This window comes from Pogona vitticeps, chromosome 13 (genome assembly GCF_051106095.1).
Source record: "Pogona vitticeps strain Pit_001003342236 chromosome 13, PviZW2.1, whole genome shotgun sequence".
NCBI classification, from domain to species: domain Eukaryota; kingdom Metazoa; phylum Chordata; class Lepidosauria; order Squamata; family Agamidae; genus Pogona; species Pogona vitticeps.
Genome location: NC_135795.1, coordinates 13,069,358 through 13,092,939, shown reverse-complemented (window position 1 = coordinate 13,092,939; position 23,582 = coordinate 13,069,358). Strand labels below are relative to the sequence as shown.

The 23,582-nt window shown below is 48.7% G+C and overlaps 1 protein-coding gene across 3 annotated transcripts; it reads right to left on the bottom strand.

Moving 5' to 3' along the window:
- Positions 1 to 1,204: 1,204 nt before the first annotated feature.
- Positions 1,205 to 23,205, bottom strand: GPRC5B (G protein-coupled receptor class C group 5 member B). 3 transcript variants are annotated; one of them, XM_072982325.2, is made up of 4 exons: positions 22,885 to 23,205; positions 11,382 to 12,396; positions 5,881 to 5,993; positions 1,205 to 3,053 (listed from the first exon to the last, which is right to left on the bottom strand). In XM_072982325.2, the coding sequence occupies exons 2-4, from the start codon at positions 12,385 to 12,387 to the stop codon at positions 3,009 to 3,011; spliced, it is 1,164 nt and encodes a 387-aa protein (XP_072838426.2). In that variant the 5' UTR covers positions 12,388 to 12,396; positions 22,885 to 23,205; the 3' UTR covers positions 1,205 to 3,008. The 3 variants fall into 3 exon arrangements, with proteins under 3 accessions (XP_072838426.2, XP_078237362.1, XP_072838425.2); XM_078381236.1 differs by lacking the exon at positions 22,885 to 23,205 and adding an exon at positions 21,739 to 22,055; XM_072982324.2 differs by lacking the exon at positions 22,885 to 23,205 and adding an exon at positions 21,380 to 21,531.
- Positions 23,206 to 23,582: the final 377 nt, after the last annotated feature.

Here is a 23,582-nt window from a genome sequence, read left to right as displayed (position 1 = left end):
CTTTTCTCCTTATTCCCATTATCCGAATGCAGTGACACGAGGCCAGGCCTCTCCACGTGACAGTAGGAAATGGAGAAAGGGGCCTCTCAAACATCCTAGCCTTCATACATTCAGGATTTTAATGCTCCAGGATTTGGCCCCAGAAAAAGAGAGAGTTGCCCAAGGCTAGGCAGCTTTGAGAAAGCTATATTTTGGATTAAAAATTCCACAAAATACCAACCAGGGGCCATTCTGGGCAGGAGGTGGTTGTACTAGAAGTCCAAAGAAGGACCATTTCCAAATTCTGACGCTGGGTCAAGCTATGAATGGCTGGATAGCTCAGTGGTTTATGTAACTGGCTACAGAGCCAGAGGTTGGGGTTTGGACTCCCCACGGTGCTTCCTTGACAAAGGCTGGACTCGATGATCCCTTAGGGTCCCTTCCAGCTCTGCAGTTCTGTTATTGTATTGAGCCCCCTAGCAAATCATTGGCTTCTCCAAGGAGTGACAACTTTCTGGGGACTTAGGCAGAGGCCTTTCCCGTCCCTGGTGGCTAAGATCTTCTAAAATGGAAATCCCAGAGGTTGAACGCGGCTGCTTTGTGCACTGAGCTACGGCTCCTTTCCATTAGACATCAGAAACCTCATCCAGTTGGCACAAGAGTGCACTCACATGCTCCCAAAAACTGGATTAAGGGACTACTTTGAAACAGAAGGAAGTTTTAAAACAATCTTCAAGAGCAGCATCCCCCTGTACAGTACATTATAATAGTCCAGCCTTGATGTAACAAAAATATTACACATTCATGGCTAGATCCTCTTTGTGAAAGAAATGTGCTACTGGTGTACACAATGAAGACAGGACTGCATACCTCCCCCATCTGCTGAAGGATACTGCACGGTGGAATGCTTCAACATGGGAAAGGCAAAATGTAAACGAACACGAGGTTGGCATGTCAAACCCTTCTATCTGATGTTCTGTGTGCAAGGAATATGTGACATGTGCATTTATTGTGGAAAAGCCCTCAATCAAGTGACCCCCCCCCAAGCTGCCCTTGCAAGTAGTAGCAATGCCCAGATACAATGGTTAGAATACATCAGTGAGAACTAAGGCAAAACCTACAAGATCAAGTACAAGAAGAAAAAATAGAAACATTTCCCAAAACACAACCAGTTGTCTTTCCCCTGCAGGATACAGTGGGTTATCCTACAAAGCTGCCAAATTACTTGTATATTATACTTCTTTATTCAACATTTGAAAATAGAATATATTTATTAGAACAGATGCAAAAGAATTTCATCCATCTACATACTTTGTAACCTTCATGTAATGTCATATTTATATTTATATATATTATATTTTTTCTAAAAAAACACAAGCAAACCTCAATTGCATTTAGTCTCTAGGAAAGCAGAGAGCGATGCTGGCCAGCAAAATGGATGCAGAGCTTAGTGATGTTACTTCTGGGGGTTCCTTAAAGTCCCCCAGCCGTAGACCCCCCCAAAAAAACAACATTCCTGAGCTCTGAGCGGGATGTCGATGACGGCTTGCATGCCCGACGTGTATTTAAATGCTAAACGATGAAGGAATGCGTTGCCGAACTTTGTTAAAATCATAGAAATATGAAAAGGCAGCAGGACCATGGGAGTCTCTAAGGAAAAAAAAAAAAGCTTTCCCAATACCCATGTGAAAATAATCCCATTTTTAAAAAAGGTTCCATAAAAGGATGCACCAGAAAATGCAATAAAATGCGCAGATCATTGCAGTCAATGAGGCTTCAGTGTCCAACTGGGGTGGGGCCATGCGGGTGGGTGGATAGGGATCTATTGTTATAAGTCAAGAGGCACCTGAACATTTTCTCATTTTCAAGGAACATCTTATCACTGCAATCCACAGGAGCTGGGTGAGGAGGAACTCAGTTCTGTGAAAGATACAGGAGGTTTCCTTTCATGCAGGGTCATGGGACCAGAGGTAGCCCACGCGTGTCTTTTTTTTTTTCCATGGCTCTGAGCTCGGCTGCATTTTTCTGCATTCTCTTCCTGCCCCCAAACTGCAGCGCAATTCAACAGGAAGCCCCTTCTCAAGTGTAGCTCCAACACGGCCACGGGCCGTAACAGAGGCAGAGCAAAACCTGCCCCACCCTTCCACATAGAGTTGGCTGTGCAACTTTCCTACTTTTGCTTTCTGGACAAAAAGGAAACTGGCCAGCAACCTTGATAAAGATGCAGACCGCCCCTATGGCTATTTTACCGCTGTTTAAAAGAAGGCAGTGTTGTAGATCAGCCAACTTCAAGCATCGGATGAGGATTTTGCCAACACACCCTTGTCTTCACTCCCCAAAGTTCACCTTAGAAACTCAGTCTATAGGATATGAAAACAAAACCATGGGCTCTTTTGCTTGATCTAAAAGTATTCCAAGGGCCCCATGGGGAAGAATAAGGCTTATCCTAAGATGATTCTTGGGAGTGACATGGCGGGGGCCTTTCTTCCTTGTGACCTTTTCTGCTCCCAAAAATGGCTTGATGAAGTCACAAGACTAGTTTTCCCGGGTGGGGCTTGAATGGGGGCAATCCCTTGTGACAACACAGATTCAGAACATTTATTTCCGTTTTAATTCTTTCCAAACCAATTGGTGGCCAAATCAAGTCCACATTTGCCTAGCACATGTTGATTCCAGTCATTCTGGGAGGCCATGTCCCTCCCCCACGTCTTCTCCTCCTCCTTCTTTTTTTTAAAAAAAGAGTGTGCCTACAGCTATTTTTAAATTTAGTTTCAGCTTATGTTTCACTGGAGAGGTTTGCTTTTGTGGTTAGCTTATCAATTCAATAGTGCTCACATTTAATTTTTTTTTTTTTAAAAAAGAAAATCTATTAGATCCAGGACTTCACATGTTCCCAAGTGGGGACTCTGCTCTCCTGGTGTTCTTTTACTAGCATCATTTGCTCCTCCCCACAGAAAAAGACACACTCCCAGGGAATAACATCTGTTAATGGAGTCTCTCAGTCTCTCCCTCTTTTCCTATAAGCCTTTTCACCATAGGTGTCTTCCAGTGTAACTTGGTGGAGCGGTTGGAATCTGGAAATAAGGATAAGGATATCCACATAACTAAGCATTCTGGACTGTTAAGAAATTGCTGTTTTAAAGAAAGGCTACATTGCGCGTACACACGCCCCAATGAACACCGTGATCAAATAGACAATATAGGGCTGCACAACACACTAGTTCTCAAAGAGGCAGCCAGACTGTGTTCTGAGCTGTTCCACTTCAGATTGCAGGCAAAGTCTTACATGATTGAATGCTACTCCATTAATAAACACACAAATAGTAAATATATATATATATGAATTGCCTCTGATAAAGCAGTCAAATTATGCCAAGCAATCAGCTGTACTTTAGAAGTGGTATAACCCAGACATAAGTTGACTGCCTCAGTAAGAATGAGTCCCAAGTATGTGCAGCTAAAGATTCACACACACATACATGCACACACACAAATGTGGCTTCATCATGTGGCTGATCAATCTTGCAATGGAAAAACTAGTATTCCCTTTAATAGGTGGGGAATGCTGGGCCCTCCGGAGGTTCTAGCCCACAGCTCCTGGATCATCTCAGCTAGCTTGGCCAAAGAAAGCCGGTTGTAGACTGAAACTCCTGGATTTTCCAGCAGTTGTCCAAGCCCACCCTTGAATTCAGCCTACTGGTTTGGAAAGCTCCACTCCAGTTGCTGAAACAAGTGGCCCAGTCAATTGTGGATGCTTGCAGTGTCTTGCACCTCTTTGCAAGGTGAACTTGTGGCCTCTCAGTGTGGAGCTACTTCTCCCATCACCATTAGCCAGGCTGGCACTGTCTGATGGACCTTCCCAACAACAACTAAGAGAGCATAAATCCCCACCCACCCCCATCTATGGGGATGGAAGTCATGGAAAGGTGGTAAGTAGAAGGGTTACAAAAAAGGCTCAAGAGTAGGGTTGCCAGGCCAGCAGCATCCCATAGGGCAGTGGTCTCCAACCTTGGGCCTCCAGATGTTCTTGGACTTCAACTCCCAGAAATCCTGGCCAATCAAGGTGGTGGTGAAGGCTTCTGGGAGTGGTAGTCCAAGAACATCTGGAGGCCCAAAGTTGGGGACCACTGCCATAGGGGAAATGCTTCTAAGCCGAGTGGCCATAGAAGGAATCTGGGTAATTGCAGCCAAAACCAAGGTTAAAATCTAGAACTATTGTAATATGGCAGCACAGCCAGGGGAAAGAAAGCTGGCTACAGGAGTTGCCATCACACCTGTGTTCAGCCACTCACACCTGGTTCCAGCCAGGAATGGAAGGAGGAAGGGTTTTTTTGGCTTAAGGCCACATCAAATTATCAAAGTGCCCCCCTCCTCTTCCTGAGATCTCTCACTAGAAGGAAACCGGAAAAACAGAGCAATTGCCCGAGATCTCAGCCAGGGCCCTAAGACCTGGCAACCCTGATTCAAGGCTGAATTTACACTGTAGAGTACTAGCAATCTGACCAGTATTTCTCTTGTCACGGCTCCATCCCACAGTATCCTAGGATGTTTTCCTTTGAAGAGATATCGGACGTTCTGCGCTCCAATGCATTAAAGTGCAAGCAAGCTCTCTAAGCCGAGAATTCTCACCAACTATAAATCCCAAGATTCCAAGGGGATGAAGCCGTGAGACGAAAAGCAGCATCAAATAGTTTTAACCATGTGGCATGCAGCGTTTCAGATCCTGGGACTAAAAAACCAGGTTGCAGAGGCCAGTATAATCGACTAAACAGTAGCATCCAAGGTGGGGGGGGGGGGTCAGGGGCCTGCAGGGCACAGGGCTTATTTCAGCTCAGGAGGGTATTAGCTCAGAGCAGCATTAGCCACGGCCAGGCTTTTGAGCTCTTCTCCAAGTGGGTTAACACAAGAGAGGCTCTAGCTTGCGGTGGTAATGACTGCCACAACAACACCTCCCACCTGCTAGGCAGGCCACAGGAGTGGCCTGGAGTCCACCTGGAAGAGACCCCCCCCTTGTACTTTAGGGAAAGGAAGGGGAGAAAATGGGGAGGGGGCAGGAATTATAAAAATGTTGGTTGCCTTATAGATTCCGCAGGTGACCTTCAAAATAAAAGAAAACAATGCAAGCCCAACTTCACATGGAGAAGAAGCTGACCCACAAGCACCAACGGATGTATGCATGGACATTCATGTGGAAGATGGACCAGAGAACAACCAGAAGCGCAAAGTAGATACAGCTAAATGGACACAATGCAAATGAGATTTAAGAAGCCTGTTTGGCTTTTAGAGCTGTTTCCCTAAGCTGTTCTGGGCCCTGCCCTGGGCTGCAGAGTTAACAGGACTGTACTCCATACATCCACATTTTAGGCACACCTCGGTCTACATTTCGGTTGGGAAGCAACACATTTCTACCAATGCCCAGAGTTCAGCAAAGATAAAAAGAGGGACACCCGGCCCCCAGCTTTGTTCAGAAACCATGGGTGATGTACGGTGTCAGCAACCCAGAGGGCTTTTTGTAGGGACTGTATGGCTTTAAAAAGAAACAATCCAGAAAGAAATAATCCAAATGTTTAACATGCCTTTTGTCTTTTCATCGGCTTGCCCGTTAGCACTGGACTTTGCAGTATAGTTCATTTTAAAGAGAAATAAAGCCCATTGTTTTGGAGAAATCCCCCCAAAGCAATTAAACAGCAAAACAACCATGTCCATAAAACTGGGAGCTGAGTCATCTTAAGGAGCATCACATGCAGATTTACTGAAAGGTCTCCCCCCCTTCCCAACCGCCCCAACCCTCTCCCATATATTCAAGCATCCAATGGCATCAAGTTCTGAGTTAGTTGAAAGCAGAGGTTGGGCATTCACCCTAAAAGGCAGCTTCTTCGAGCATCAAAGTTTGATACTTACAGTCCCACCATTCAAGACCACCGCCATCTCGGTGGGCTGGTAGACGTTGCTTCTAAACGGGGCGCTTGGACGGCTCCCCAAGCTGCCGTTGCGAAATCCTGCAGTCCGTAAAGCTGCGTGTCGCCGTACAGTCGTCGGGGAGGGAGAAGGAGAACAGAGAATAGGGGAGAAAAGAACGTTTGCTTTCTGCCCAACATAATTCTGAAATACAACAAACAAACAGATCCCACAACCAAGATCAAAGCTTGGATACTTCCTTTTCTTGGATTAGATCTCCCAGAAACCACCAGCCAGCATCTGTCTGCCAAAAGGGAACTCATCCTTCAGTGGACTAAAAGGGGTGTGATGCTGCTGTTCAAATTCTCCCTTTGCTTGATGGAACGAACGGCTATCGCCATTCGCTAAGCTGCCCCAGTGAAGTCTAGCCCCAAAAGTAACTTCCAGCTGTGAACCTCGTGACGTCAAGAAGGCCTCTTGTCCTTTTCCCAGTTGGTCCCTGACTACGTACGGTAGCATTCTGTTTTTTTAAAAAAAGGACACAAAAACCTCATGTCACAGAAGGACCAACACTGACCTATAGGGAAAAGTCAGATTCCTAAACCGTATAAACAGTTCATAAAACAGCAATTAAAACAGTTCGGCGCAGTTCAAAACGATGACAGCATTCAGACAAAATACCAAGCCAGATTTTGTTTTGCCATTTTCTAATCTGGGACCGGACAGACATCCTGGGCTCCAGTTCCCGAACAGCCCCGGCCGAATGCCGCCTGGGGCTGCTGAGAGTAGAACTTAGGCATATTATCATCAGCTTCAAACACTCCCATTTGCTTCTCCTGCCCAACTGGGAAGAGGAAAAGGTATTGGTTTTGGCTTCAGCTGATTCCTGGCTTCCCATTACGTATGAACCCAGATTTTTTAATTCTGCTTTGTTGAAAAGATCAGCAGCATCAACTTGGAATACGTAGCTGGCTCGTTTAACAACGGAGTAGAGTTTATCTTAAACCACAAAATCTTGTATGGAAACCCCTTGCCAGGAATTGGGCACAAAGCAACAGGATCCTGGTTTATTCTTCCCCGGGCACAGGAAAGAGCGTGTGTGAACCCCAAGGTTGGATCCTAGACTCTTCTGCTCTGGTTACATAGCATCTCATCTTCATTTAGTGCAAAGATGGAGAACTTGGGACCAAATTTCACAACTCCCGCCGTCCTTCTCATTTGGCCAAGGTGGATAAAATTGTGGTCTAGTAAAATCTGGAAGGCTACACATCCCCCCGCCCTGATTTCATCCAAACTGTGAACCTTTCCTGTGTCAGTCCAGTTTAAAAACTGTGAGGGCTAATGGCTGAAAGAAAGTCCATTTTAAACTAGTCAACCACTCCAGAAGTGCATTGTTCTGGGACATGATATGAAACACACAGCTTAGAAGGAATACTTAGAAAGAAATCTTCCATCAGCATGATCAATGGGATCCTACTCTTTTGGGTCAAAATGAGAAGTCAGGAAGTCTGCTGGACGGGAAAGCTCCAAATCAAGGGGAAAACTCCAAATCAAGAATCTATGCAGTTCTGAAGAAGAGGACAATAGAAGAAGAAGAAGAAGAAGAAGAAGAAGAAGAAGAAGAAGAAGAAGAAGAAGAAGAAGAAGAAGAAGAAGAAGAAGAAGAAGAAGAAGAAGAAGAAGAAGAAGAAGAAGAAGAAGAAGAAGAAGAAGAAGAAGAAGAAGAAGAAGGTGGCAAGAGGTCCTGTATATGGTGGTGGGGAACGCAGTTATTGTATTTGAGTTTATATGTTTTATGTATATGATTTTGCCTTTGTTATAGTTTAAATTTTTTTTTAAAAAGTTTATCCCTTACATGCGAAGCCAAAGGGTGAATAAAGTTAACAGATCTTCAGTCACAATCATCAACAGTATGGATTCCATGGAAGACATTTCAAAATTTAGCCTTCAGCAGTCTTTATTTCATTCCATAGTTCTCATTTATAAAAAGCCTTAAAATATGCCAAGCTTTGGATGCAGATTAAAGACAAGACCACCCTTGCTTGTATGGCTTCAAGGTTAAAAGACAAAATGCCACAGGAAAAAGGAAGAAGAGAAGAGAAATAGCCGGCAAATTCAAAGACTGTTTTCAAAGTTACGCACGTCACTGGTAAGTCCCTCTTTGCCACAGCTAACGCTGGATGCCAGCTGCGGCTCAATGGAATGGCTACCGGCCGATGTCAGGCAGAACAGCCTGATGGACTTGACAGATCAATCCCCTCCCTAAAATGAAGGAGTTTGGGCTTACCTGTTCCCCCCTCCCCAGCGTTTTTATTTATTGTATTGCAAAAATAAGAGCTAGTAAGGTTGCTACATTTTTTACAATTTCAGTGGCCAAGACACTGTGTAGTTGCTGGATGATACAGAGAAAAAAATGTATATATTCGGGATTTCTCAAATCACAAATACTTCATCCTTGGCTCTTTTCATCATTTTGGGGAAGGCCAACAGAAGATGAGCGAAGGAGGGAGAGAAACAGAGTTATGCTCTTCAGAAAATCAAAGGATATGTTTAAGTCTGCAACTGACGGGTTCAGTGCAGGTGAACAGCGCATAATCTTTATGGAATTCTGCCACAGTTGCATCCTCGTAATCCGATTGGCTGCTTTGATAGTAGTGACCTATAATGTGGACTGATCCAGCTGCATGCTCGGTTTCACTCCTTTGTGGTAAGCTAGAACGTTGCTTTGCATTTAACTCAAGTTACAACTGAACGATCAATGCAAATTATTCATGGACAACCTAGGGCCATAAGCTGCCCTCCACCCCATCCTATGTCGGGCAGATGGTACAGTACTGTGCAGCAAGACTGCACCAGAGATCTTCTGCATTTGAAATGAATTTCATCTCAAAAAAATGGCTAGGCTTTTCTTCTGCTTCTTAAAAAAAGATCCTTTCTTGTTGAATTACGCATGTATCACAGAACATGATAGTATATGAGATGTGTCAAAGCTCCAAAATACCCCAATCGGAGTGATCGTCTTATTTCAAGTGTACGCAACTTGGTACACTCTGATTTTAATTCCCACAATTCTGGCCAGCTGAGGCTGATGGGACCTATAGTCCAAACATTCTAGAGGGCACTAGGTTGCCTCCCCCTTCCCTACTTCAAATACAACATGTTGCCTCGCTTAGCGATTGCTTCGTTTAATGAAGAATTCGCTTAGCGATGGGGTTTTTTGAGGAATTTTCCGCATCGTTTAACGATGTTCTCTATGGGCGATTTTCGCTCAGCGATTTTGGGACCATGCTTCGCATAGCAATTGCATTTTGGGTCCCCTGTTTCGCTTAACGATGTCCGTTTTTGCTATTTTAAAAGTGTCTTAAAATGTTCAAAAACTGTTTTAGATGCTTTGAATCGCTAGTGCACCTTGTAAAACCTTTGAAAACTTAATTTGGCTTTGTTCTGATTCTTCGTTAATTTTTGGTGAATTTTCCCCCCATTGTAATGCATTGAATAGGTTTGACAGCTGTAGGTTCCATTGGAACGGATTATCCGGTTTTCAATGCATTCCTATGGGAAATGTTGTTTCACTTAGCGATGTTTTCTCATAGCGATGGTTTTTTTGGGACCAATTAACATTGTCAAGCAAGGCACCACTGTATGTCCCATTTATATGAACACATATCTATATGCTACATTTGTATTCTGCTTTTCATCCAAGGACTGAAAGCTGCACATGTGGTCCTCCTCTCCATTTTTAACCATAAAGCAACCCTGCAAAGTAGGTTAAACTGAAAGAAAAGGCTTGGCCTAAGATTACAAAGCAAACTGCAGGATCAAGCAGGGATCTGAGCCAATATCTGTGCAGCCCTGATCCAATAATTAAATCACACTGTCTGTAATTTCAATCTTCTGAAAGTTCCCTGTGGTCTTTAATCTGCTACCGTATACTTTGCTAATATTTGTCAGACTTTTTCTCATTTGGGGACGGGTGGTTTTTTTAATAAAAAGTTTTATTCACCTAGTTCTGTAGGAGCACCAATTCCCTTCAAACAAGGTCAGTCTTTAATTATAAATCTGAAACAACGGCTCTTCATTCCCATGCAGATTCACCTGTACTTGGTGAGGTCAACAATAAACCCTCCTGAAATTCAAGCTACAGTGGACATCAGTGAAACTCCCCACTCCCCTAAAATGTCACCAGGGAAAAGGGGATGAAAGAAAACTCAACATTTACATAGAGGTTCACATGCTAATTTATAGGGAAAGATGTAAATTTGGAAATAAGTATGGTTTACTGTAAAATTAAATCAAAATGCAGGGGGTATCCCATGACATCTGTTGCTCAATCCGTTCTTAATGGTGCATCTGCTGCTCAATTAGTTGTCCAGGTGGAAAGTGTTTACCTGTAAAAATGGACCATCAAGGCCCTGGGTTCCCGCTTTGTTTTTTTTAATCTTGTGTTCTGCTTCCCAGACCATACAGTTCCCTTTCAAAGAGAGGATACCTTTAAACAGAGGAATGTTCTCAGCAAAGAACACGACCACCCTCATTCATATGTGCACTACTTACCTATGTAGCCAAATTGCACTACTCAAACATAAATATAGCAGGCAGGAGGGTTACACAACAGGAGCCTCCAAAAGCATGGAATTACAGTGGTGCCCCGCATAGTGATGATAATCCATTCCGGATAAATCGTCGCTATCCGGAATCGTCGCTATCCAAAACAAAAAACCCCATAGGAATGCATTGAAACCCCTATGGGGGAAAATTCACCGCTATGCGGAAATCCTCCATACGGCTGCCATTTTCGCTGCCCGGTAAGTGAGGAAACCGCGCGAAAACGCTGCGGGCGGCCATTTTGTTTAGCCGGCGGCCATTTTGGAGCTGCCGATCAGCTGTTTTCTAGACATCGCAATGCGAAAATCGGTAAGCGAAACGCTTACCGATCATCGCAATGCAATGTTTTTCCATTCAAAACATCGCAAAGTAATCGCTTTTGCGATCGCAAAATCCGCATCGCTACACGGATTTGTCGTTAAACGGGGCGCTCGTTATGCAAGGCACCACTGAATAGAATAATGAAGTTGGAACGGGCCTGTAGATCCTCATGGACTTCCTGCACATAGAGCTGTAAGTATCATTTTTGGCATCTGGGCCTTTACCGTCCCATTAGTTACCCTATTTTTCCATGTATAAGACTATACTTCTGTCTAAAACCTTTAGACTAAAAATCGAGGTTCATCTTATACACAGAAGTAAGCTGAGAGAGAGAGAAAAACAAGTGGAGGGGAAAGCAGGGATCAAAGTGATCCTGCAGGGCTTTGATCCCTGTTTTCCCCTCCACTTGCTAAGCCCCATTTAGATTTCTTAATTTGGGGTTAAAATTGGGGGCATCTTATACATGGGGGTGTCTTATACATGGAAAAAAATACAGTAAGCCTGGGGCATGGCAGTTTGGCATACACAGGCAAGGAAAATAGGAGATTTCTCAAGAAAACTCTATGAAAAAGACTTACCTGCGTTATGTTCATCCATTGAAAAGGCTTTGTTTTCCATGTAGCTCCGTGGAAGCTGTAAGTCGTCCTCAAAAGCTGTCTCACGCATGCGTGGTTGGGATGTATCGAAATAATTAGTTGTGTTCTCTTGCTGAGAGGGCAAGATGGAGCAGTGAACCTCCGGGATAGCGTGGAAGATCACGAACACCCAACCACTGGATATCAGTGCGATGGCAAGGGTTGGGTCTCGCCACTGGTCTCGCCTCCCAAGTTCTTTGTTGCCGTACAGGTACATAGCCAGCCAGGCAACCCAGAGGAGGATGGAAAAGAAGCTGGTGATCATGAGGCACACTCCGTTCTTCTTCCACTTCTTGAACTTTCCACACACCGTGAAAAAAGAAAAGCCCTGAGCCACCACCAGGAGAAACATGACGTAGGTGGACGCCATGGCAAAATCCATCGGCTCGTAATGGCAAGCCAGCTTCCCGTCTCTCACCACGGTCAGGATCAGCCATTCTGTTGCAATAATGACTTGGACCAAGGCTAGGCAGATGGCGACGCCGGCGAGCTGCCACCCGGACGGGCTCTTGCCATGGCGAACGAGTCTCCGGAGTCGCCAAGCTTGAGCGAGTAAGCACGAGAAGCACAGCGCAAAGAGGACTCCCCAGAGGAACCGTCGGATGGAGCAGATGGTCTCGTCTTCCTCGATGATGAAGGCAAACGCCAACCCGAAGAGCCCCAAGGTCCCGAAAAGGAAGAGGAAATGCAGCCCTAGGGGACTCTTCTTCTCTTTCTCCTTGATGAACGGCACCCTCGCCAGCAAAATCAGCATCAGCAGCAGCGTCGTCAGGGCTCCTGCGCCGGCCACTGCCTCCACAACAATCCCCCAGATCGCATCCAGATCACAGAGGTACACATACTGAGGAAGGATGTCGAGTCCACACCCTCTCGAGGTACTGGAGTTCTCGGAGGAACCATAGCCAACCACAAAGAGGAGCAGAATAGCCAGGGTGGGCAAGGCAATCATTTTTTCTGTCTGAAACAAGATCAGGAGAGAAAATGTAAGAGGATGCTCTTCCCCGAAGCCCACCCTCTACCTTACTGGATTTCTCAAGCAGAACTTGGACACACGCCTGCTTTTCAGACTACAACTACCAGTATCCACAGCCAGCACGACCCTTTGCAAGATCTACTTTTTGTTTTTTGTTTTTAACACCGTCAACTGGAACAAGGCACAAAACAGTAGCTGGAATCCGGTAGTAAGACGCAACTAGAGTAGACTACGATTATGCCAAAACCATTGCAATCCAATTTTCTCTAAATCATCAAGCATTTTTGTAAATCATTTGTCTCAATGCTTTCAAGTCCTCTACTATTCCTGTTTCATTATGCTGGAACAGATTAACAGAGAGACAGCTTATAAAAGCACCATCCACAACTCAGTGTCCGGCCCCTGGGGCAACCGTCCTTCATTAACAGCCTTCTTCCAAAATCTTGATGTGACTGAGACTCCCTCTTCCCCCCCCCTCCATTCTACCCTCTTCTGCCACACAGCTTCCCCATGGACCAAATTTCAAACGTTCCCTGCAAGGAAGGGGTTCAGGATTTGGCCTTTTCATAGCAGCCCACTGGACAGGGCAGCATAGAATGGTGATCCTTCCCCACTTCAGCTCTGCCCACTCCCAGTTTATGGGCCAAACAGGATTACACCCAAGCAAACAGCGCCCTCAACAGAATTACAAAATACCTTCCTTCAGTGAGCTTCTGGACTTCACGTGCTTGCCTTAACCAGGAGCCAAGGGCAATGTTTTAATGGGGAGACATGGGTAAACTAGCATATGGGCTAACAAGCCACCACAGCATCCCCTAATACAGACTGTAGAAAGTTACAATAGAAAAGAAATTAGTTATAAGTATAGCCCCTAGCCCCAAGCAGTTAATTACCTATTATAGTTGCATTTTTTTAAAGCAGCTCTTTACTTCCTTATTTTCCATGAGACAGGTAGCATAGCCAATGATGAGGGCTGATGGGATTTGCAACCCAACATCTGGAAAAGCCACACTCTCCAGTACAGTGCTGCCTCGCTTAACAGGCGCCCCGCTTAACAACAAATCCGCATAGCAATTACGTTTTTGCGATCGTTTTTGCGATCGCACTGCGATGTTTTTAATGGGAAAATATCGCTTTGCGATGATCGGTAAGCTGTTTCGCTTACCCATTTTCACATAGCGATGATTCTGCAACAGCTGATCGGCGGTTCCAAAATGGCCGCCGGGTTAAAAAAATGGCCGGCCACTGTGTTTTCGCCTGGATTCCTTGCTTACCGGGCAGCAAAATGGCCGCCGTATGGAGGATTTTCACTTAAAGGTGAGTTTTTTGCCCATAGGAACGCATTAAATGGGTTTTAATCCATTCCTATGGGCTTTTTATTTTCGCATAGCGACGAATCCGTATAGCAACGATTTTTGCTGCATGGATTATCGTCACTATGTGGGGCACCACTGTATTCATCTGGAGCAGCGGTTCCCAAACTTTAGTAATGGAGGTGGTCCTAGCATTGCAAGTCGCAGGAACCCTGGCCAGCACAGCTCACAGCACAGGTGAGGGCTTTTGGGAGTTGCAGTCCAAGAACGCATGAGTTAGCCAAGATTGGCAACTGCTGTTCTAGAGCATTTCAACACATCCATCCAATCAACCAATGGAGCAATCTCGTTGTTGTTTTTTTTAAAGGAAGAGAGAGTGAGAGAGCCAGCACAATTTATTCATTATTCAATGAGAAAAGCAATATATTCAACAACAAAAAATGTGGGGGAAGATGCCATTCCATGCTGATAATCTGAAACAAGCAATGAAGAGGCCTGCACACAAGTCAGATGATTAAAAACTTTAATTACTCCATCATCTTCGGATCTGGGCATGGAATTGTTCGAAATCATACTGTTCAAACCATGAGATGTGAGGAAAAACATCATTCCTCCCAAGACATTTTCCATATTTTTTTTCCTGGGTACTTAGATTCATGTCATGTACCCCTCATGTGATGCAGCTATTTCAGGACAGCCTGTTTCCGTAGAGAAACCATACCGTCAACCACTCAAGTGTCATCTCAATTTTGATTTCATTTCCTCTTTCCACTGAGATACGGCTGGGCAGGCATGGGGAGAAAAACTGCAAGCTGGTGAGCCACCATTAAGCCCTTTTTTCTAGACCTGCACCAGAGGGACTGGTGCGAATCCAGTGGAGCGGAGCACCAAACTGAAGATTCAGTACCAAGAAGCTGAGGGTCAGCATCAAAAATCCACTCCTTGACGACTTACTTTAAAGCAGTAGAATGGCACAATAGGAGGCATGTTTCTGGAGCACAACTGTCTAGGAAATTCAGGGACCAGAAGTCCAAAACACAAACTTGCACACCTCTAGAATAACTTGTGTTTCTTCCTGATCTACCACATTCTCTCTCTTTCTAGCCATTATAAAGCTTCCTAAAAAGTCTTTGCTCTCCAAATTAAAAAGATGCTCTTCCATTTTGGCTTCTTTCCCTCCACCCAGTTTGAAACCAGCTAAGCTAGGATAACAGTTCTGGAGCATTCCAAAGCTCATATTGGATCTAACCACTTTTAGTTAATTAGTTAGTGATGTGCTGTCACCTTGGAACTTATAGAGACCCTACTATGGATTCCAAGACAAAGAGAGGTATTAAAGAGTGGCTTTACCAGTCACCCCCACCCCCTATTGTTTCCATAACTACAAAGTGCTAGTCCGTCACTCTGTCCACAACACCACACCTCACCTGCAACTCTTACAGTAATTCAATAATAACTTACTACTCTAGAAATGTATTTCTACTTATAGCTCACATATGCCCCTCTTGCTATTTGCTAATGGAATCACCACCATTCAGAGGAAGATGTTTTCCTTTGAGACTGCACTTCAATGAGGATTCCACCTCTCCCACTACCCATTTGGCTTTCATTGACTTTTTAACTTCTCTCTTTGATCTCTTGCTTTGCGGATCTAGTGAACGCCTGTTGCTCCCCACTCTTCCTCTTCTAAGCCAACACAGGATCCTGTGAGCCCCGTCCAGCAGAACAGACAGATGGACAGAGGTCACAGCTGGGCTTCTGTCTACCAAGAAGGGAACGACATCAATCTGTTATCTGAATGCCTCCCTAAATCTACAATCTCCATTTTGCAAATCAATCTGCCTACAAGAGTTTGGATTTTATGCTTCTTGTCCTGTTCCCCAATTTCATAACATCTAAGACTAATGATGAGCTTTGAAGGACCCATAAATCTCTTTATTCGTAACTTTTGAACTATCCAATAACAGTATTACTCAACCTAGAGTTTCAATCCCACTCATGTACAACTATTTTAACGTGGACCGCTCAGAGTAGTGCTGTGACAATAATGGGAGTGGTATATAAAATGAATGAATGAATGAATGAATGAATGAATGGTTTCCATACTGGTTACAATAATGTTTTTCCTCAAAACCTTCCAGGTAAACAACAGTCATGTGAACCACATACCATGTTGTTTGAAAAACAACACAAAACACCTGCACAGTTCAGTAGTGTCCAGCTGGACACAGATCAATCATTTCCATGATGTTTATTTTTAATAAACACAAAATTGTTCACCTTTAAACTCAGCAGTCAAGTAGAAACGGCATGTCAAATATCCCAGGTTAAACCCTGGTATTTTCAGGCATGGAAAGCACACCTGTCTGAAATGGTGGAAGAGATCTGGAACCCTGGAATATGTAGGGCACCCATTTTGACAAGAGAAACCAATTTGAGATCCATAAATTGCAACAGCTGAATCCCTACCACCCTCCCATTGCCTTCAGTTTTCCCCCAAACACTGGAGGGTTTTAAAGATTTTTTTGCTAATCCATAGTAGAATCAATTGGTCCCTGGTGAATCAACACATTGGTAAATCCATTGATTAAATGAGTCTTCTTTAGTTTGAACTGCCAGTTGACTGCAGGCTACAGAGAGGTGAGTAGAAGTGACTTGGAAATGCTCCTTTCCAAAAGAGGATGCTGGCTGAGATATTCGAGGAGTTCGGTCCAAAAATGATCCTTGCAAGTTGTGGTATATAAAGGAAACATGGCTCCCAGGCTGAAGGCCAACTCATCGAGGTCTCCAGAGTTGGAGATGACCAAAGACCTCTCCATTATGTCTAGAACCAAGTCCCGCCAAAATATCAACAAAGGTCTCAGAAGTATAGCCAGCTGGGCCAGATGCAACAACCACCTTTCTGAAGCTAACGGCTTCACAGTCCGATCTGTACTTGGATGGGACAGTTTTAAGGAAGTCTGTGTAATGTACACCATCTTAATTTCTATCATGGAAGAAGAGTAAGCAACAGAAAGTAGTTTAGTTTCTTCTTGTTCTCATCTTTTGCTCATGTGCGCAGGCAGGCCAAGAGACCACAGCTGCATGGGAGTGTTCATCATTTAAATCAGTCTTCTTCCATGATCCAGTGTTTGCCAAATGGGGTGGATTACGATACTCTTTGTCCCCTGTGCCTATGCTGGCAGGGATGATGGGAGCCGTAAGTCTAACACATCCAAGGAACATCAGATTGGAGAGGATGTCCTTCCCTACAATGTTTTCTGTCTGGCGAGGGAAGCTGGTAAAATGTTTAGGCCCAACATCTGGAAGGCAACATACTCCTTTCTCTATCTCAGAATACCCCTAGATCTCTATAAACCTGAGCACATCGCTATCCGTCTGCGCACAGGAAGTACAAGCCGAAAGATTAGGGCCCGTAATTCCAAAAATCAACTTTCCCCAGCTCTATTCAATGTTTTGAACGCCGGATACCGGCAGCTCAAACCAGCATAGCCAATGGATGCAAGGAATCACTCTTAACGTCACATTTGGATTAAATGATATCGGTCTGAATTTAAGATACTAATTTCTGTTGTTGCAAACTTCCAACCCATGGAGAAAAATGTATTTCGTAGTGGATGATATTGCCCTTGTACCATCATGTGCATCTCAGCTGTCCATGGAATCCAAGTCTTGGAATTACCACTGCAGTATGACTGCAAAGGAGGTGGGGGAAGTTCATGCACCTGATTCTTGTCTTGGAAACCAAATCCTCTCCGTGCTGCAGTTTCGGAAGGAAAGCACCCCGACAGAACAGCAGCAGCAGCAGCGCAGAGTTGCTTGCAAGTCAGATTTGTGCCTTATCCTTCCAGCCAGATCCCTCCACCCCCAAATGCACCGTGGGGCTCCTAAGAGAGCCAGTGGCAGCTAAGCACTGATCAGGCCGCCAAAGTAGAACGCAGTTCCAGAATAATAATTAATAATGGCAATGTGCTTTGCGTGCAGAAAGGCGCGGACAATTTCCTCTCCCATCTCCATAATGAGATGGAATAGAGAGAGCTGTGCGCCTCCTCAGTGGCTCTAGAAGAATTATGACACCTGCCGCCGCCCCCCCTTCACAGAGATGGAATGAAAATTCCCTTCCGTGTATTTTTAGAAGCTAGAACAGCCCAGCTTGAATTGAAGCTGGATGTAAGCTTCTCTGGTCAAGGGAGGCAAGTCACACAGTGGTCACAATCACACCAGGCTGTTATTTTGGTCAGCCGTCCACATAGTCGGCCTCCTCTCTTCTTTTCCAATTCTGAGAACTAGCAAGATATCTCACAAACATTACCCCCCCCCCCCAAAAAAATCAGGCTGATCAAAGTTGAACCATCAAGATGTTTAGTCAGAACCGACAGGCTGAGTCTAGCTTTGTGAGAGAGCACCACTGCTCGGTTTGTGCTGGAAGCAGGTAAACTGGTGCGTTTGCAGAGTTTCAGATGATGATTCAATAAACCCAGCCACTGTGGCTGATGTCCAGGAATTACAGGAAATGTAGCCCTGGAGTGCTGGAGAAGGTGCACCAGCTTACTCAGGGGTGTACCGTATTTTTTCCATGTATAAGACTATGCTTTTGTTTAAAATCTTTAGAATCAAAATTGAGGGTCGTCTTGTACACCAAAGTAAGCTGAGGAGAGAAAAACAAGTGGAAGGGAAAGCAGGGATCAAAGAGATCCTGCAGGGCTTTGATCCCTTCCCCCTTACACTTGCTAAGTCCCACTTAGATTTCTTTTGGGTTAGAAAAGTGGGGGGCATCTTATACATGGAAAAATACGGTGCTTCCAACAATTCTGCGGTTGTTTCTGTGAACCTGCACATGCACAGATGCCATCAAGCTGCATCCTCATCACCGGTCTTGCCCTTTAAAAAAAAGAACCCAACCCTCTCAACAGGGCCAGCCCAACCACGAGGCAAGGGTGAGGATGCTGCCTCGAGGCAGCAGATGCTGGGAGGCAGCAGGGTCAGCCTTCTGTTCCAGTCTCCTCTTTTTAAGTCCAAGGAGCGATGTTGGACACAGAAAGTGTCCTGCCTTCCCTTCACTAGCCTGCTACTTCCAATGTCATCCCATGACCAACATGGAAATAAGACTTGAGTTCAGCGCCTTTTGACAGACCGACTGCACCTCAGGCAGCAAAATGTCTTGGGCCTCTCCTCCCTGGTCTTCTCAGCTTCATCAGACGCAAGCTGAACCTAGAAAAGTTACTTTGGGGGACTCCTTCTCCAAGAATGCCACGGCAGTTCCCTAGGAGCAATCCGGAACGGCCGCCTTTTCAGGCTCTTGGGCCAGCTTGACAAAGGGATCCTCTTGTGCGCCCTCTCTCCAGCAGCGCGTGACCAGATCTGCCTCATCCCCAGGGCTGTGATTCAAATATACCCAGTTCTCCTTGGGACAAATCAGTGTGACGAGAAGTACTTGCGCAGGGCAGCGTTAAGCCTTCCCGGCCTGTTTTGTTATTTTGCCTCGCACAGAATGTCTGCAAGCCGAGCCCATTCACTGGGCAGCAAACAGATCCAGCTGAGACTGGGGCCGGCTGGCCTGCCAAAGCCCCCTCCCAGACCCTCCTTTCTTTCTTTCCTCCCTCCCCTGACCCACAACAACTGCTGACTCCCCCTTCACTTCAGCATCAGACCCTGGGGAGATTACTAGGCACTCTGCCCCTGGCCCCCCCCAGAAAAGTTCCAAGGCTAAACATAGGTGATGTGGGGAGGGAGGACTGACTTACACACACACACACACACACACACACACACACACACACAAATCAAAACAAACAAAGACTGATCTACTTCCTCCCCTGAAACATTCTGTATATTGCATCAACATTGTCCCCGCACACTTAATCCCCTCTAATACTTACACCCCCAGTTCGTCCCACAGCCTCCCCTTCTCTCCAGTTGGCTAGAATCAAGCCTGCCTTCCAGGCCCTTCCAATAGGTTTCTCCCTCTCCCCCATGCCCGGCCATTTGCCCTCTGATCCCTGTATGTAACCCCCCCCCTCCCAGTGTCTGTCCTAGATCCAGTCTAATCCCCCACCCGGGAGTCTTAGATCCAGACTACCTTCTGCTACCAAGCTAATTCGAGGGAAGCTACAGAAGCAGCACAAGGATAGCACTCTTAATATCTCTCTCGGGGAGGCCAGGCCGGGCCGCCTCTTAACCCCATCTGGACATTAAAACATAACATAAAACAAAACAAACAGACCTTAAGAACAAGCAAACAGCTCTCTCCCTCCCTCCCCCCTGTGTGTGTGTGTGTGTTCCCCCCCCCCCCAGCCACAGCCTCCAGGAGAATCCAGACCTGCTGCACTGCCCAAGATCAACAAACCAAGACCAGGTCTTTTGTAAAGCTAACTGCTCTTAATACAAAACCCAATCATTTTCACACATTTTGCCCCAGAGTGGGCAGAGCTTGCAAGCAATATACGGTCCCTGGGAAAATCCATTTCTCTCCCAACAACTGAAAGCTACTTTCAGAAGGAAAACCGAAGGGCGGGATGATCTCTGAACCCCAGAAAATTCTACACCACTGTTCTCCATCAGCACTTCCTGGGGGTGCCGGGTTGAGCAAGCCAGTCCTTTGTAAAAGCACAGAGTGGCCGAAAAGACCCCCCCACACCTTCTACCCAGGATTTCATCCATTCCCTCATCCCTTCGTGCCCCTTCATGTCAACACGCAATTTCCATCGCTTATTATTCCTCCTCGTCCTCTTTCCCCTTACACGCCCAGGCCGGCGCAAGAGATCCGATTTAACCCCAAAGGCTCCATGCTGACATTTAGAGCACACGCGGGTTTCAATAGCTTAAAGTGGTTTCCCCACGGTGGGTGTCCCGCAGGGCTTCAGACGATTTTAACGTTGTCCCACCGAGTTCCCAGGCCTGCCCTCGCCTTCCCCGGGGACCCCGTCTCCACTCAACTGATGGACACTTCTCTCCCCCCCCAACGCCCCCCCTCCAGTTATCTCTTGGCAGAGTTTTTAATTCAACCTGCATTGAGATCAATTCTTGCAAAGACCGAGAGACTCCGGACCGGCTTCCCGCAGCCCGAGGCGCCTTCCCTTGCGGTCCGAGTGCCGGGAGGGGGGGGGGAAGGCGTCGGGGAAGGGAAGAGCAGCCCCCCGGGGCCGCCGAGGCTTCCATGCCCCCCCTCCATCCCATTCCACCGAGCCCCTGAGCCCCGAAGACGTGGGGTCTGGAGCGGGCACCCAAACAGGGCAGTGCCGTCCAGTGGTGAAACCCAGCCACTCATTCTCACGCAGCTGCAAAAACTGCATCCCGCAGCCCGGAGCTGGCTAGCTAGAGGGGACCCCCTTCCCCCCCCCGGGGTGCCTTAGAGGGGGGGATCGGGGGTGCCGGCCGGAGGACTCCCCCCCCTACCCCGCCCAGGAAGGCCAGTGCCAAGAGCCCCCCCTTTTTTTGCTTCCTGGGCTCAAGGGGTCCTCTCGCTCGGGGGCCCCGACGGCCCTTCCAAAGCGGCCCCCTCCCCAGCTGGGCACGAGGGACACCGCCGAGTCACCGGCGCCCAAGGGAGAAGGGCCCGGAGAACAGATCCGCCCCCCCCCCCCGCCAGCACGCCAGCCCGAAACGTCCGATCTCTTTCCCCCCCCCCCGTCCCGGCCCGCCGGCCCTCGCTCCACCTCGCCCTTTCGGCCCCCCCCGCGGGACGGCGCTCCAGGCTCCCGACGACTAACGGCCCTCCTCCGCGCCGACGAGGCCTCGCGTCCCGCCGGCTCTCGGGGCGTCCAACGAGTCCGACTCGCGAGGTGCGCGAAGCCAAGCCGCAAACGCGCCCCGCTCCGTCTCTCCCCCCTTTCATTCAGCGCCGCGAGTCGGAGGGACCGATCCTCTGGGGGCCCGCCTGCACTTTCATTTCTCTCCGCCCCCCCCCGCCGGAACTGAACATCATCCTTCCCCCCCTTCTGCCCCGTCCGGGGGGGAGGGAGGGAGGCAACCGCTTCGGCTCCTCTGGATCGGGAACCCCGACCCGAATCCTCACCACGAAGGAGGAGACGAAGACGCGGAGGCCCCCCCCTTCGAGACACGACGGGCTGCCGCTGGAGGCCGCCTTTCCTGGGACCTTTCCTGGGACCTTCAGGCATCAGGATGTCCCTCGCGGGTCGGAAGAAGGGGCTTTGTTCCAGGAAAGCTCCCGTGAAAACATCGCCCTTAATCTTCGAGGTGCCCCCGGGTCTTTTTCGTCTTTTATCTTTCGGCTTTTGCTGCGCCGCGCTCCCTGGTTGACGCCTAGCAAAACCGCAGCCCCGAACTGGCCTTTAGTACTTGGGCGTGAAAGCTTAGCGAACGCTCTGGGGGGGGGGGGATTTACTCCCGAGTAATACACGTAGCCAGGAGATGGGGACGTCCAGGCACGTCGTTTTAAGCAGGATGGGAAAGAACCCGACCCCAGTTTAGCAAGGCTTGGGCTACTTTTTTTTGGACTACAACTCCCCAAATCCTGAGCCTGCTCCGCCTTTGGCCCCGCCGGGTGCGAGTTGTGGTCCGAAAAGAAGGGACGTCCCGCTCCCAGCCCCGGGTGCCCTCCACGGGAATGACTGCCGCCGAAGGGGCCCCGCGGGTCTCGGATCATCCACGCGGACCCGCCTCGCTGGGAAACCACCACCTCCTGTGGTTGACAAGCCGGGGAAAGTCCGCCTCCCTTCCGCGCTCCCCCCCCCCCCGGCCGTCCTGCCAAAGGCCTCGGCCGCCCCCGGGGGGGGGGGGACACGGACCTTGAGACGGGTGGGAAGCCCCCCCCGGGTGCAGCCGCGCCTCAGGCAGCAGGTTTCTTGGGACGACGGGGGATGTGGATCGGGACGGAGGCACCTACCTGACACGCGTGCGTGTGAGCACTCCCCCACTCACACGCACGCACAGGCAGGCACGCGCGCTCCCGCGTGCACTTCGGGCGAGTTCCTCCCGAGTCGTCCGTCGGTGCGCCAGAGCCAGCCCCGGGCGAGGCGGTCGGCGCGGCCAGTCCCCCCCTCCCCGGTTCCCCGCAACGGCTCCGAGCAGCCCAGCCTCTCCCCCCCCCACGCCCCGCTCTCGGGCAGGCAGGATCGGGCCCCTCTCGGCGTCCTCGCCCTCCCCGGTTCCCGGTCCTTTCCTCCCCCCCTGCCCGCGCGCCGCCCCCGGCGGAGCTCACCCTGCCGGGCTCCTCGTCGCCTGCCTGGCTGCCGATGGGCGCGGGGGGGGGAGACTCGGGGCTCGGTCTCGCCGGTCCCTCCGGCGGCCAGTCGGGCTCCGCGCCGCTCACATCGGCGGCGGGGCGGGAAGGCGAGCGAGCGCTCAGCGGGGACCCGCCCGCGGCGCCGCACGAGCGCCCCCCCGAGCCCGGCGCATGGAGCGCAGCCAGCCGCGGGCCCCCTCCGCGCCGCCCAGGACTCGCCCTGCCCCGCCGCCTCGGCGCGGCCCCGGCCCCCGCCGCTGCTCCAGCCCCTCCGCCCGGCAGCGCTGCCTCCTCCGCCGCCGCCGCCTCTGCCTCGCCTCGGCCCGCACTGGCGACCACTGGGCGCGCAGCCCCTCCCGCCCCGCCCCGCCCCGGCCAAGCCCCGCCCCCTCCGGCCCCTCCCTCTCCCCTCCCTCTCGCCCCCCCCGCCCCCCGCCGCTCTTTTGTGGCTCCGGCCACGCGCGAGGCAGGGGACGGAGCGCCTTTCTCCGGCGCCGGAGTCACTCCGCTTTCGGACTCCCCATCCACAGATCGGGACTAACTGGACTACCGGGAGTTGGGGGGGGCGGCGGCGGGGGTAGCGAAGGGTGTAAAGGACCGGTCTCGGGAAACGGGACCGCGGGGAGGGGGGGGCTCCGGGCCAGCCTCGCCCTCCCCTGCGGCGGTCGGGAGGG

Bases quoted from the DNA above. Each gene is read 5' to 3' on its own strand.
- GPRC5B (XM_072982325.2), bottom strand. From the start codon at position 12,387: ATGATTGCCTTGCCCACCCTGGCTATTCTGCTCCTCTTTGTGGTTGGC. The intron at 5,994-11,381 runs GTAAGTCTTTTT...GGCGACACGCAG, and splicing joins AATGGATGAACATAACGCAG to CTTTACGGACTGCAGGATTT. The intron at 3,054-5,880 runs GTAAGTATCAAA...CCTTATTTCCAG, and splicing joins TGGTCTTGAATGGTGGGACT to ATTCCAACCGCTCCACCAAG.